This window comes from Panthera onca, chromosome B1 (genome assembly GCF_046562875.1).
Source record: "Panthera onca isolate mPanOnc1 chromosome B1, mPanOnc1 haplotype 2, whole genome shotgun sequence".
In the NCBI taxonomy this organism is placed as follows: Eukaryota; Metazoa; Chordata; class Mammalia; order Carnivora; family Felidae; genus Panthera; species Panthera onca.
In genome coordinates, this window is record NC_138342.1 from 127,834,168 (window position 1) to 127,849,230 (window position 15,063).

Genomic DNA, 15,063 nt, shown 5'->3' on the forward strand with positions numbered 1-15,063 from the left:
ATTCTTTTCATGTTTCTGGCATATGACCGCTGAGGTCTCAGAATTCATAGGAACATTTGTGGATGGCCGTCTTCCCTTATTGGATAGTCTGGCTGTCTCTGGAAGACAGCTTGCCGAAAGACCAAACCACACTCAGTTTCATTAAAAAAACGTCCCTTGGTTTGAACAATTTGAATTTTTGGTCTGTAGCAGGGAGGGCTGGGAGTGTTGTATCAGTGTCATTAATAATAGGCTTAGATTTTTGTAAATAGTGATCTTATGACTTTGAGGGACCAAAAAGTGCAAGATGGATTCAGCTCTTCAATGTGAAAGAAAAATACAAATGAGGATTTTCCCATACATCTGAGAGGAAAGAGGAGAGACAAAAGGAAATGTAACAAATGTTTTTTGTATTTTGTTATTTTATTGGTTTGCTGTTTTTATGGTCTTTTCCTCCCATTTTTTAGTTTAGGAAGTTGTGAAACTTCCCAGCTTCCTTATGCTACAAAAAAGGGGGAGTAGCTAGGCTGATAGCTCTCCTAACTGAAGTAGAAAACTCTTCGCCCAGCAGTGGGGCAGAATAGCCAAGTTTGGGGCCCTGGCATATTTGCTGATACACATGGTTTATGCAGATTTTGGGATTTACGTCCTGTCCTCCTCCTCTTTTATTTGTGAACATGCTTTGTCCTAATGTGATGTCACATGATGGCGTGAGGCTGGGGGGCTGGCTGCTACTCCACGATCTATAACGCATACGAGAAACCGGCAGACCTTCTCCACCAAGCTCAGTGGTGGGATCCTTCATACTGTGTCGTTGCAGAAGGATTCTGTATCCTTGGTCTGCTGTGTTCTTTCATAGTGATGGGGGTGGAGCAGGGGCAGGACTAATGCAGTAAGAAGGACCAAACCAGGCCCGTGATTTGTATGGCCAGGAGCTCTTGAAATCATATCTAGTAAAAACATGTCACAGATACCTAGTGAAAATCTCTCTCCTAAAATTCCTATCTGGTAGATCTGTCGTATGCTAACTTAATTGAATTCTAGTTGCTGAAAAGAGTACAAAGTGGATGTGCTGTCTGGCTGTTCCTGGGATTCCCAGCCATCACCTGCAAACTTGGCCCACACCCTGTCTGCCAGCATGGTGGAGGAGGGGGCCACATGGCACCAGGTGTGCATGGTCAGGCCCCTGGGCTCTGCTGTCGGATCTGAACGGAAAAGGGGAGCCCAGGTTCCATGTTACCTCACGTCCTACATGCAGCTTCTTGGGGTTCCTGTGCAGGGTCCTTTGAATCTTCATGTCCTATATGCTAAGTAGAACTAAAGTGTGATGTCATTTCAGGGGGCAAGATCATTCCTTTTTATTGAATTAATGAGATTTATTTATGGATGTCTGGTGTACTCTGGGGGATAAGATTCTCCTCTAAGAGTGAATCATTCATCAGCATGTATCTGTGCTTGTCAAGTTTTCATGTCCTATATTCGCTAAGCCTGTACACTTTCTCTCAGAGACCTAGTGCTATTTCTTAAATTACAGAGCCTCAAGAACTTGATTGGTGACTTTTCGGTAAGAATCAATACTATCAGGGAGGAAAATCTGAATTTCTTGAGGCAGTGCACTTTAAAAGGAGCTGTAAATCACTGTATGTAAACTGAACACCCCACACTTTGAACCACGTCCACGTACCGAATGTCTTACCACGCTTCCCGTCTGTTGTAGGGCATCCACTTTCATCCCAAACCACCTCAACTTTGACTTTTTCTCCTAATTGGTTTAAATTTATTTGGAGTGTAATGGTTTCTTTAAAAAGTAGTTAATACTGGATAAAGTAGGTGAATGCTGAATAAATCCAAACAAATATGGTAAACAGATTCTGTCATTAAGCAACCCTTATGTTGACATGAACTAGGTTTGAGTAAAGGAACACAGAAGTGATACATGTTAAGTCATGCTTCTGTATTACTTTGTGTTTCTGTTACTTTTCCAGAGTTGTAAGTTTTAAAAGCAGTATAGGCAGTGGAGGCACCAATTTTCCTCTTAGAGTCCAAGAGGAAGCTGCTTTATTCACTTTGCTTTAAGCTTATAAAAATAGGGTAGTTGAGGTATCAAATGCTTGGCATAAGGACTTAGGTATTCCTGATTTTCTCCTACCATTTTCTCTAAAGTTTCTAAAGTATAATATCAGAGGGTAATGGTGGTGAGGATGCTTAATTTACCTGTAACTTGCATATTTCTTTGACCTATGATGTACTCACATTTGACTCTTTTTTCTTTCTTTCTTAATGGTTTATAAAACAGTGGTGGATCTTAGATCTAGTGTTTTCATCAGCGAAGTCTTGGTAAGAGGGAGCCAAAGAAGGCCCATGTTCCTGTTTTCATTCAACAGTGTCTCTTATTGGTTATGGTTCAAAATCTGGGACTGAACCAGAGTGAGTTTTTTTTTTTTTTTGCAAAGAATTATCCTTGTTTTAAAGTAGAAGTGAAAAGATAGTATTTTCCAAAAATTCAATCACAAATGCCATTTTATTTTTTCTGTCAAACTGAGTTGTTCCAGTCCAAATCTCTGCTTTTAGCGAAGAGCTGAGTGTTGGGAAATAGGAAGGGACCCCTTTAGGTAAGCTGCAAGGGAAATAGAGATGGATTGTCGGTTTCAACTCAAAGTTCACAACTTACAAAGAATTTATTTATGCAATACAGACCTTTTCTCAAATATTTTTCACAGAATTCCACACAGCAATCTACTAGAAAAGTAGAACTATACACCAAAATAACATGTTTCTCGGTACAAATTGCTACTCAAAGGAAGGTGAAGATATTCAGTAACAAATAGAAGGTGAAATGGGTGTTGCTTAATACAGCACCTGGTGGCCTCTGCGCTCAGACTGGGGTGGGGGAGGGGAGCCCTCGCTGATGGCTCTGCCTCAGTGAGTGGGCACTGTCAAACCTTAGGGGTGAGCTTTGGTACCTGCGTTTACTTCAGAAGAAAAGCAAAAGTTGTGAGCCCACGAGCATTCCCATCCTGTCATTTTGGTGTGCTATGAAGATGACGAATCGGGAAAAAATTGTAAATAAAAAACATTGTAAATACTTCACACTTGCTAGAACATGAGATCCTTTATGTTAAACACACAATAAAATAAAATAGCCTCCCCCAAACCATAATTTTCTAGGTCTAAAGCATGCCTGAAGAATATTGATAGAAATAATTTCACTGAGATGCTTTAAATTACATTTACCATAATTTAAACATTACTATGTAAATCCCAGAAATTTCAGTGCTGAAGAAGCACAATTGCTTGGAAAAATACAGGACCCAAAGTACAGAATAAAATTCCCTATACCCATTACCCTATTTCTTAAAATCATGTATTTCTCAAGATTACAGATAAAGGGGAAGTGTTTTTTCATAATGTAGCTAGAATAAGTGGGTTTACTTGCTCCACTGGATATGTTTCCATAATTGGTGAAAATAGACTTCTCATTATGACTAAAAATATAGATTTTTTTTAAACTACAGAACCCAGCAGCCAATTTTCTGCTTTGCTATTCCCCCCCAAAAAAGTCAAGCAAAGTCTACAAAAATAGCAATTAACTTTAAAAAATATTTTGCTTCTTCGAGCAAATTTAAGTTACATTCAGATGTGATAGCTATTTCTAAGAGAAAGATGCTGCCCATTCCTTTCCCTGCCTCGGCTGAGGGCGGGGTGGATAAAGCTGTCACCGTCAGTAGCGGGTTTGGTATTCGTGATGCCACCGGTTAAAGTCGTTGTAAAACAGAACGATGCTTCCTGAAGCCATGCCAGAAATGATGCACCTGGGAGAAGCAGAGAGAAGGAGGGGTTTACAAACCTATTTTTTCCCTAGGGATCTGTTACTAAAGAGATAACTGCCCTCCCCAAATCTACAAGGTAAATACAGAAGATGGCAGTGAAACCTAACAATTTGTGAGAATTAAGGTATGTTTTTTGATGATCAATATGACAAGTCACTAAAACCTGGACAGACTTGATAATTTCTAATGTGGGGCTGGCTAGTGAGCCCTGATGTTTATTTTTACATATATAAAATGGAAGCATAGTTGATACACGACGATCCATTAGTTTCAGACGTACATCATCATCCCAACTGTATTACCATTCTCACAAGTGGAGCCACCATCTGTCACCATATGATGCTAGTACAGGACCACTGACTCTGTTCCTCTGCTGTATCTTTCTCCTATCTTTTATATGAGGTATCAGAACCAAAAGAAACTCAAACGTAATTGCTGGTGGAGGAGGATGCACATAGTTAAGTGATGGAGAGCTCTCTAACAGGTACAAAGTCAATGAAGAGTGAGAAAGCAGTGTGTTGACTGTAATTTGGACCTGGCCATGTTCTGCAGAAGATCTGGGTAGGGGCTTAGTCCTCTTAAAACCGTGAACTCACTGAGATGATCACTGAGGACAGGAGCTATCACTACTTGCTCCCCGTCCCTGAGAAGGTAGTGCAGGGAGAACACGGAGAGCCCTAAGACTGTTTATTTTTAACTTTTGAGAGAAATCGAACATGAGCTGGGGAGGGGCAGAGAGGGGGCAGGGTACACAGGATCTGAAGCAGGCTCTGCACTGACAGCAGAGAGCCCGATGTGGGCTTGACCTCATGAACCAGGAGATCACAACCTGAGCCAAAGCTGGATGCTTAACTGACTGAACCACCCAGGTGCCTCACTAAGATGAATGGTTTAGAGGGAGTCTATTAGATCTTCCTCTGAATGGTCTGGTTAGAACCAGTCTTTAGAAGTCATTTTCAATATCCTTCCTACTGTCTCCTATCAAAATTAGAAATTAAAATATGCCACTACCAAAACACCAAACACAAAAGAAGGCAGTAATGAGGGAATGAAAGACAAAAAAAATGCTCTAAGACATACAGAAAACTTATCAGTAATTAATTATAAAGGCACTGAACTCTCCCATCAAAGGAGACTGGCAGAATGGATTAAAAAAAAAAAGATCAAACTATATGCTGTCTACAAGAGACTCACTTTACACAAAAAGGTTGAAAGTGACAGAAGAAGATATTCCATAAATACACAAAAAGGTTGAAAGTGACAGAAGAAGATATTCCATGCATACATTAATGAGAGCTGGAGTGGTTATACTAATATCAGACAAAATAGGCTATCAGTCAACATCTGTTATGAGACAAAGATACTACATCAATTAAAAGGTCAACTTATCAAGAAGATATAGCAATTGCAGGCATACCTTGGAGACACTGTGTTCTAGACAATTGCAATAAAGCAAGTCAAATGAGTTTTTGGTTTCCCAGTGCATGTAAAAGTTATGTTTACATTTACACTGTAGTCTATTTCTATTTTTAAAAAATTTGTATGTTTTATTTTTGAGAGAGCGTGAGTGGGGTGGGGCGGAGAGAGAGGGAGACACAGAATCCAAAGCAGGCTCCAGGCTCTGAGCTGTCAGTACAGAGCCCGACACGGGGCTCAAACTCACCAACCGTGAGATCATGACCCGAGATGAAGTCAGATGCTTAACCGACTTCAGGTGCCCCTATACTGTAGTCTATTAAAGTGTACAACAGCCATGTATAAAAAAAAATAGTGTATATACATGAAAAATGCTAAAAATTGCTAACCATTATCTGAGCTTTTTGCAAGTTGTAATCACAGATCGCCATAACAAATGTAAGGAGAACGTTTAAAATGGGAGCATTACCAAAATGTGACAGAACCATGAACTGGGTGAATGCTGTTGGAAAAATGGCAGTGATGTATTTACCTAACACAGGATTGCCACAAAACTTCAATTTGTAAAAACAGTATCTGTAAACCACAATAAAATCAAGTCTGTCTGTAGAAACTTAAATACACCAAATATCTGAGCCCCCAAAGAGATAGCCAAAACTGAAAGAACTGAAGGGAAAAATAAGCAGTTCTACAACAATAGTTGGAGCCTTCAATACCCCACTTTCAATGATGGGTAGAACGACCAGAAAGAAGAGGACCTAAAGAATACTAAAATCCAAGGGGATTTTAGAGCACGCGACTCTTGGTCTTAGGGTCATGAGTTTATGCCCCGTGTTGGGTGTAGAAGTTACTTAAATTCTAAGGGGGGGGAGAAAAACTAAGTGGACCTAATACATATGTCAAACACCCAACAACAGCAGAATAGACATTTTTCTCAAGTGTGCATGGAACATTCTCCAGGATGAACCATGTTAGGCCACAAAACTAGTCTTAAATTTAAAAATCATACAAAGTATCTTTTCCAATCACAACAGAACTGAAGTAGAAATCAGTAACAGAAGGAAAACTGGAAAATTCACATAGAAATTAACCAATGAGTTGAAATCTTAACAGAAATTAGAAAACACCGAGAAAAATTAAAACAAAACACAATAAGCCAAAAGGTAATGCAATGCTAAGAGGGAAATTTATAGCTGTAGATACAGAATTTAAAAAAGATCTCTATCAGTAACCTAATACTATACTTCGAGGAACATCAAAAAGAGAAAACTAAACCCAAAGCTAATGGAAGGAAGGAGATTATATAAAGATTAGAGTGGAGATAAAAAGATAGAAAAACATGGGAAAAATCAAGAAAACAAAAACCTGGTTCTTTAAAAAGATTAATAGAATTGACAAACTTTGAGCTAGATTAAGAAAAAAGGACTCAAATTACTACAATCATAGATCTATTACTTTCAACTTTACAGAAATAAAAGAGGATTATAAGAGAATACTAGGGACAATCATATACAAACAAATTGAAATGGAAATGAAAAAAAAGATTTTAAGTAATCTCTATATCCAGTGTGGGGCCTGAACTCACAACCCCAAGATCAAGAGTTGCATACTCCACCAACTGAGCCAGCCGGGTGCCCGTGAAATGGAAAAATTCTTAAAAACACACACTATACCAAAACCAAATCATGAAAAAATAGACAACCTGAATAGACTTACAAGTACTAAGGAGACTGAGTCAGTAATCAAAAGCCTCCCAATAAAGAAAAGCCCTGGACTAGATGCTTCAATGGTGAATTCTACCAAATATTTAACTCTCACTCTTCTAAAATCTGGAGAGGAGAGGAGAGAACACTTCCTAAGTCATTCAATGAGGCCAGCATTACCCTGATACGAAAGTCCGAGAAAGATGCTATAAGAAACAAAACTTACAGACCAATATCCCTTATGAATACTGACAAAAATCTTCAATAAATGCTAGCAAACCTAATACAGGCACATATTTAAAGGATTAGATACGACCAAGATGGATTAATTCCTGGAATGCAAGGATGGTTCAACACAGAAAAATTAATCTACCACATCAATAGAATTAAAAACTACATAATCCTCTCGACGCACAAGAGGCATTTGACAAAATTCAACATCCTTTTATAGTAAAAGAAAAAAAACTAGGAAAAAAAAGGAAAGGACATAAACACAATAAAGGACATTTATGAAAAACTCACAGCTAACATCATACTTCATGGTGAAGACTCAAATCTTTTGTGATCAGAAACAAGACACAGCTAATCACTTTTACCAGTTCAATATGGTACTGGAAGTACCAGCCAGACCAATTAGGCAAGGCAAAGAAATAAGCATCTAAATTGGAAAGGAAGAAGTAAAATTATTTCTATTACAGATGACAAGATCTTATATTTAGGAAATCCTAAGGAGTCCACAAAAAGTTAACAAATGCAACAAAGTTGCAAGATATAAAATCAACACATAAAAATAAGTTGCATTTCTGTACATGAACAATGAAAAATCTGAAAAGGAAATTAACAATTCTATTTACAATAGCAACAAAACTGAATAAAATATTCCAGAATAATTTAATGCAGGAGGCAAAAGACTTGTACACTATAAACCACAAAATATCGCTGAAAGGAATATAAATAAATGTAAAGACATCTGTGTTAATGGACTGGAAGATTTAATATTATTAAAGTGATAATGCTAGCCTAAGCAATCAAGAGAGTCAACCCAATCCCTATCAAAATCCATTTTTTTTTTTTGCAAAATTCATAATGGATTCTCAAGGAACCCCAAAATAGCCAAAAAACATTCTTGAAAAAAAGAACAAAATCAGATGTTTTATATTTCATGATTTTCAAAACTTCCCACAAAGCTACAGTAACCCAAACAGTCTGATACTGACATATAGACAACTAGAATGAAGAACCCACAAACAAACTCTGACATGTATGGTCAAATGGTTTTTAACAGGGTGTCAAGACAATCCAGTGGGAGAAAGGACAGTCTTTTCAACAAATGGTTTTGGGAAAACTTGATACCCACATGCAAAAGAATGAAACTGGATCCTTATCTACTGTCATACAGATATTCAAACTGGATCAAAAGCTAAATAAACATAAGCGTTAAAACTATAAAACTCACAGAGAAAAAGCTTCATAACATTGGATTTTGCAATAATTTCTTGGATACTCTAAAGCATTCACAACAACAAGAAAAAAAGTTGAAAATTAAAAACTTGTACATCAAAGGACATTATTAAGAGTGCAGAGTCAACACCACTAGTCATTAGGAAAATGCAAATCAAAACCACAGTAAGAGACTACTTCACACCTATTAGGATGGCTATTATTAAAAAATCCACAACCAAAATATAACCTGTGTTGGTGAAGATGTGGAAAAACTGGAACCCTTGTGTGTGGCTGGTGGGAATGTAAAATGGTACAGCCACTGTAGAGAAGAGTTTGGCAGTTTGTCACAAAGTTAAACATAGAATTACTATGTGACTCAACCATTCCACTCCTGGGTATCCACCCCAGAGAAGTGAAAACAAGGATCTGAACAGATATTTGTATGCGAATATTCATCACAACATTATTCACATTAGCCAAAAGGTGAAAACACCCAAAATGTCAGATGAATGCATAAACAAAGTGGCATATACTATTCAGCCTTAAAAAGGAATGAGGTTCTGAAACATGCTACAACAGGACAAATACTGTATGATTCCCCTTACACAGAGTACCTAGAAGAAGCAAATTCACAGACACTGGAATTGAGCTGGAGCTCTGGAAGGGAAAATGGGAGGTTAGTGTTTCATGGGACAGAGCTTCTGTTTGGGATGATGAAAAACTTCTGGAAATGGGCAGTGGCCATAGTTGTACAACAGTGTGAATGTACTTAATGCCACTGAATTGTACACAAAAAAATGATGGTAAATTTTATGTATATGTTACCTCTATAAAAAAAAAATCAGAACTTAAATGAGTGTAGAAGTAGCAAGATGCCAAAGATTACATTCCCCAAATTTACCACTTAGAAGGTTTTAGGAAATAAGGCCAATCTCTCCACAAAATCCTCGTGGACATACAGGCCTTTTATATTATACATGTTTACGGTTTTTAGTTTTTATTTTAAAGAAAAAGTACTCTCAGAAATATAAAAAGCTTTATGGCAACATAATTACAGCCTTTGTTACTTAAATCCTATCTATTACTAGAGAATTTAGCCTTTGTCTAAGAGTGGCAATGCCATCAAAAAGAAACATCACACTTTTTAAAAAGTATCTTGGAAACCCCAATATTTACTGGATTTTTTGATTGCCCAGGTGACCCCCACAACCCATGGTGACCCCGATAACCCAGTCTGTCCATCAGACCATTTAAATAAATTTCCTCCAGTTTTTAATATCACCATCAGTAGACCATGATTTCAGTGTTACCTCTGGTCGTAAGACAGGGCCATGGCCCGGATTCCAGCGTCACAACCCGGATAGGCGAAGAGGTGCTTGAGGTCAGACACCTGCCAGACCATGACCACACCATTGTCTCCTCCTGTGAGCAGGTACTGCCCGTCTCGGCTCAGCTGGATGGCCTATGAGACACAGCAATATTCAGTGGAGATGTGGTCCTAGGAGAACTCCGCCTCCCACCCCGTTTAATTTCCACACCACGAAGCCACTGCAATGCAGGGAGAGATTGTATGCATGTGTTCCTAAGGAGTTTTTAGGAAATCATGAGTTACAGAAAACTTCTGCCATTTTTCAAAAGTCAAATGGACAAAGTTAGGCAATGTCTGACGCTTTGTTTTTGTGTTTTTAATTTTTGATTTTTAAAGACGAGGTGCCCAAATCCTCCAGTTCTGTGAATACTATTTAGATGGTGTATGTGGTGGACTAGAACCAGTGCTCTAAAATGAGGAGCCTCATGGCACCTCTCCACTTGTACCGTGGACATGCTAAGAAGCCTATTTTGTACCAACGCTATGCAGACAGTGCTAGCTGACCTCATATCGCCAATAAAACACTGCTGCCTTTGGGGCTACAGACCCACGGGAGAAGGCCAACAGTTGTAGTACCTTCACTGGGCCCGCTGGATTTTTATAGCAGGTTAGGAAGACAAGCTGGTAGAGAACTACAGCTTCCAGGGTGATTAAACCCCGGGTGAAGCATTTTCTTCTTGCCTCAGGACTGACTGCTTCCTGCCAGTACTGAACAGGAAGTACACACATGGAATTTGCTCTTCGATCCCGTAAATTGGGCCAAATGTGGACCACTGCTTGTTTTTATAGGACGTTTTACATTTTTAATGGTTGAAGAAAAATCAACAGGATATTTCATGATGTGAAAATTACATGAATTACAAATTTCAGTACCCATAAACAAGGGTTACTGGAACATAACCACGCCCATTTGTTTATGGCTACTTTCGCAAGTGACTAACAGAATATAGAGCCTGCAAAGCCTAAAGTATTTATTACTTATCCCTTTACAGAAAAAGTGTAAACACCTGTAATCCTGTGTCCACCTGAAGAGTGAAGTGGGAATACAGATGGTGCAAACAAGCCAGAAAGGAAAAAAAATCTAACTTCTGAAAAACATATCTACACTGTCCTACACTCAGTTTTAGTATAGTTGCCTTAAGTCTTTAACCTACCCTTTGACAAATTTTTAAAAAAATCATAGAAAAGTAAGGGCCGTTTCATAGGCATTCAATTCATATTTATGCAAATGCCAACTTTTACTGGTCTCTTAAATGTAGCTTCTTCTCAAGAATACAAAAATACATCTAAGAAATAAAAACCCACGTGTGGAAGATAGTTACATGTAAGAAATATTCTCTAAATCTTAATACAAATAGTAAGATTTTTCAATATAAGTAAAAATCAATATCCTTTCCCCCCATTCACTTTACAAATAGCGATCTCTAGGGGGTATCCGGGAGCTGCAGTAAAAACGAGGACAAACAATTATTTGCTCTACTTCTAAAATTCAGCTGATGAAAATCCATTAACCTTATGGTTGTGGTTCATTTGAGTTTTATACTTGAGGCTTTTTGCTGGATAAGTGCTATATTAAAATACAAATTAAAACTATTAATCTTTAACTCTTTGCACTAGTAAAGAATCTCTAATCCTAGTCTATCTGGAATTTAAAGCCTGGATTTTTAGGATTATACATTTATCAGCATCCAAAACATTTTAATGAGCCTGGGGCCTGCCAATGTGAAAAAGTATTTTGCTGGCCTTTCTCATGAGGAACCTGTCAAGTTCCCCTGGAGGCAAGAGTCAGGGTAACATTCACTGAATGGCACTCTGTCTTCTACTCAAAGCAGCCCTCACATAGTTCTTAACTCTAACACGCCTCCCTCCGTACCCAGGCCGGGTTGAGCCTAACAAGTTTAAGAGGACCCCAGAGACATGCTTAGATCCTCCTCTGCAATCCAGAGTGCCTTGGACAATGCCACGGCTGAACTGGTTTCTACAGCCAGAGTGGTCTGCTGGGCATGATCACATCCTAAAACACAGCTTCCACAGAAAAAGAAAATAGATGAGTTCCTGTGGGTGAAATGGTGGCTGTCCTTTGTTTAGGGTAAAATAACTTTGCTGCTCTGTAAAAGCTGCCCACTTCATTTAAGTTACTCATTAAGACATCTAAACACTGCCTAGTTGATGTGCTATGATATGTTAACCAAATGCCACTGAACAATCTGGCATCTAAATAAAAACAGGTGGGAAGCCTTGATTAGTGCAGAGGTTCCCCAGGCTGCCTGCCTGCAGGGTTCTCAGTATTTCAAAGAAACTTAATTTCTGGTCTGAGCTGATGACTAATTTGTTTCCATGGTCTCCTTTCCTGATACAGGCTCAGACTGCAGGGCCTGCAGGATGGAGCTGGAGATTTTTGCTCTGTGATGTCTCTTACTCTTTCTCTCTCTCCCTCCTTCCCTCCCCAACGCAGTTAGCTGTGAAAGTGTCCGTCTCGGGAGCCATGGGCAGGTAGTGCCCATTTTAGGCAGGCTTGTTTTAATCACACAGTTGCCACTTCCAAGTTAGTATGATAAAGTGCAGGAGTGCTGGGAAAAAGGCAACGGATTGTTTAAGCCTAAAATCCAGTGGGAAATATTACAGGGGAAAAAAACAACAATAGCTACAGGGCAGAGAGGAAAAAGCATGTGTGTATGAACAGTCTGCAGAAAGCCTCCTTCCTACTGCCTCAAGGAACTTCCCAGAGCCTTTCGTACTAACTGAAATGCCACAGATATTGTTTTAGCTAGCAAGGGATTTCAAATTATTTTACAGATTTATTAGTGTAGCTGACAGTATAATCGTAACTCAAAGTGACAGATTATCAACATTATTATTGTAAAGAAAAGAGGAAAGGAAAATCCTCTGATGTGTACTTGGTTTAAATGAAGTATTATGGGAAAGTAGGGAAAAATAAAAGCTGAGTATGAGTGCGTGCTTTTGTGGTAGAAGCAGTCAAAATACAATGAAGAAAACTCAGAGAAAAGGAGAGGACATTGACTGAATTAAAATTCAGTGCTATGATATAGAAGCAGCAAGTGACCTTCATTTCATCTACGTAATCTATAGTTAGGGTTGTTGTTTCTTAATACTTCCTGATCCTATATCTATTTACTTGAGAAGGGGGTGATCAGGCTAGATGTGGGAAACTGGGAGAATTTATGTCATCTAAGCTGCCCCGGGTCAGGAGGAGCAATGAATAAAATGTCCAGAGCCAGCCTAAAAAGCCACACTCAGGGGCAGAGGCATTCCCAACATGTCTGAGGTTCCCTCACTGTACAAGGTCACACATACCTCCAACCTCATCTCGGAAAATGACAGGAATACCTCAGCTTCACTTTATTTTAACCTGCACCAGCAGGTTGGGAGTGAGAAAAGAAGAACCTTGAAAAAATAGCCTCTCCAAAGAGCAGTCCTCAGTGTTTCCTTCCACCTCTAATACTTTTGGAATCGTGTCCTGAAAATGAAGCAAGACTCCAGAAGGTCCACTAACATTACCCTTCCTTGAATATCCAAAGGGGAAAACTGTCTGCCTAACTCACATCCTAATTGGAAGCCAACTCCCTTAACTTGGCAAGTGTTGGCCTTGTTATTCACAAAGAAGTCTGAAAGGAGATACTAATCCTAATAGTCATAATCCCCTACCACTCCCGCCAGCAGCCTATCCAGGTGTGAAGAGGAGCCAGTTTTAGGTGTGGTCTACCGGACCACTGCAGTTTTGATGCTCAAACAACAACCATGTACAGTTAACTTTCTTAGACTAAACAAAGCTAAACAAGGCCACGGAAAGCCACCCAGGTTGGCTTCACAGAACCGTAAGAAAACTCTCTGCTGAAGGCTCGCCTTGGGCTTCACAGAGGGATCTCTTGCACAGGGCTCTCTGAGCAATGCGATCAGCACAACAGGACGTGCTGTGGTCTGTGAGATACATAAGCCTCATGCACGTGCTACCTGATGATTTTCTTTTGGTGTGGAAAGAGGCCTTCGGTGACTAAAACAGAGGTCTCTCTAGCGAACCCTCTCCCTCCTCACCTGCCACACTTGGAGGTCAAAATCTACAATGGTGACAAAGTCTGTAGCATACTCACCCTTATGTTATCGTCTGTTTCCATAGTGGCCTGGAGTTTCCCATTCACACTGAATGTACAGAAGCAGCCATTTTCATAGAATATGACACAATGACCCTCTCTTGAAGCCTGAATGAGTTTTGGTTTCAGGCAGTTTTCAGGACCTTCCAAAGTCCTTAACAAGTCTCCATTCATGGAATGTATGAGACATGGTCCTTCTGAGAAAAGAGGAGAAACAACAGGCAAAATTTTTTTAAGGATGACAAATGTGAAAATGAATTTTGAGCACAAACAGGATCAAAAGGCTGCTTGTAGCAAGCCTTTAAAAATTATTTGTCTTACGTATGTTATTTCGCAAAATGTCCTCTGTGTGCTGGCCAGATCTCACCTCCTACTTGGGAGAGGAGAAAGCCAACTCATACACATTCAAGTTCACTTTTCCTCAAGCGACAGGAAGTTACTTTATGAAATGATTTATGCTAAGAGATGATAAAAACAGGAGGCATTCAGAAAGGAACAGGACAAATTTCAATTCCTCGAGGAGCTTCCGGGAAGGCTGGGCCACAATTAAACACAGGCTGCCGTCGAGCTCACTGTGATGCTTTGCCTGTGTGTCACAGGGGCCCCAGCAGCAGTGGCCGCGCTGTGGGCCAGTGTGGGGAGAGCTCATTAGGGCAGCTTCCGGAGGCCTCAGCCTTCTGCCTTCCCATTGCTTTCTGCTTCACAATGAAAGAATGTCCCTGGTGGTCCACTTACCCATCCTCCGCTTCCCCACCCCCTGCCACCCACACACATAAATTCACACGGAGATCCTTCTGCAACCAAGTGCACTTGCCTGCTGCCCCCACTGTGAGTGGCACCAACCACTCCCAACCCCCAGGCTGACCTCCAGGCTGAGCTGCCTGAGGAGGACGGGAGCTGCAGGTGAGTGCATACATCGCAGAGAGTTTGTATTTTTATTGAGCGCCTGTCACCTGCAAAGCTAAGAAGGAGTAGGTAACTGAAACCACCTGTGTGATGAGTATGTTCTAAGAGATGTGAGTCAGACAAGAGGAGTAATGAGCATAAGGCCTGCTGATCTCCAGGCTAAGTTACTCATGCCTATGGGGACTTGTGATCTCTGTTTCCTACAGGACTACTAAGGGCATGGCCTTTTGAAAATAAGGTTCTTGGTTTTCTCTTGACCGCTCAGGAGTTTGTAAGTTGTCTGTGTTCTCAGCATAAATACATACCAG

General features: G+C 39.9%; 1 protein-coding gene across 8 annotated transcripts in view; it reads right to left on the minus strand.

Annotated features, from left to right (window-relative positions):
- Positions 1-2,638: 2,638 nt before the first annotated feature.
- LRBA (LPS responsive beige-like anchor protein) overlaps positions 2,639-15,063 on the minus strand; it is a 779,818-nt gene continuing 767,393 nt past the window's right edge. For 7 of the 8 annotated variants that reach the window (XM_060655634.3, XM_060655639.3, XM_060655638.3 and 4 more), the window contains 3 exons: positions 13,850-14,046; positions 9,682-9,833; positions 2,639-3,791 (listed from right to left, as the gene is read on the minus strand). In XM_060655634.3, the coding sequence (XP_060511617.2) occupies positions 3,701-3,791; positions 9,682-9,833; positions 13,850-14,046 (440 nt within the window). In that variant the 3' untranslated portion in view covers positions 2,639-3,700. The remainder of the gene's footprint in view (positions 3,792-9,681; positions 9,834-13,849; positions 14,047-15,063) is intronic. The other variant, XM_060655636.3, reaches the window with a different exon arrangement.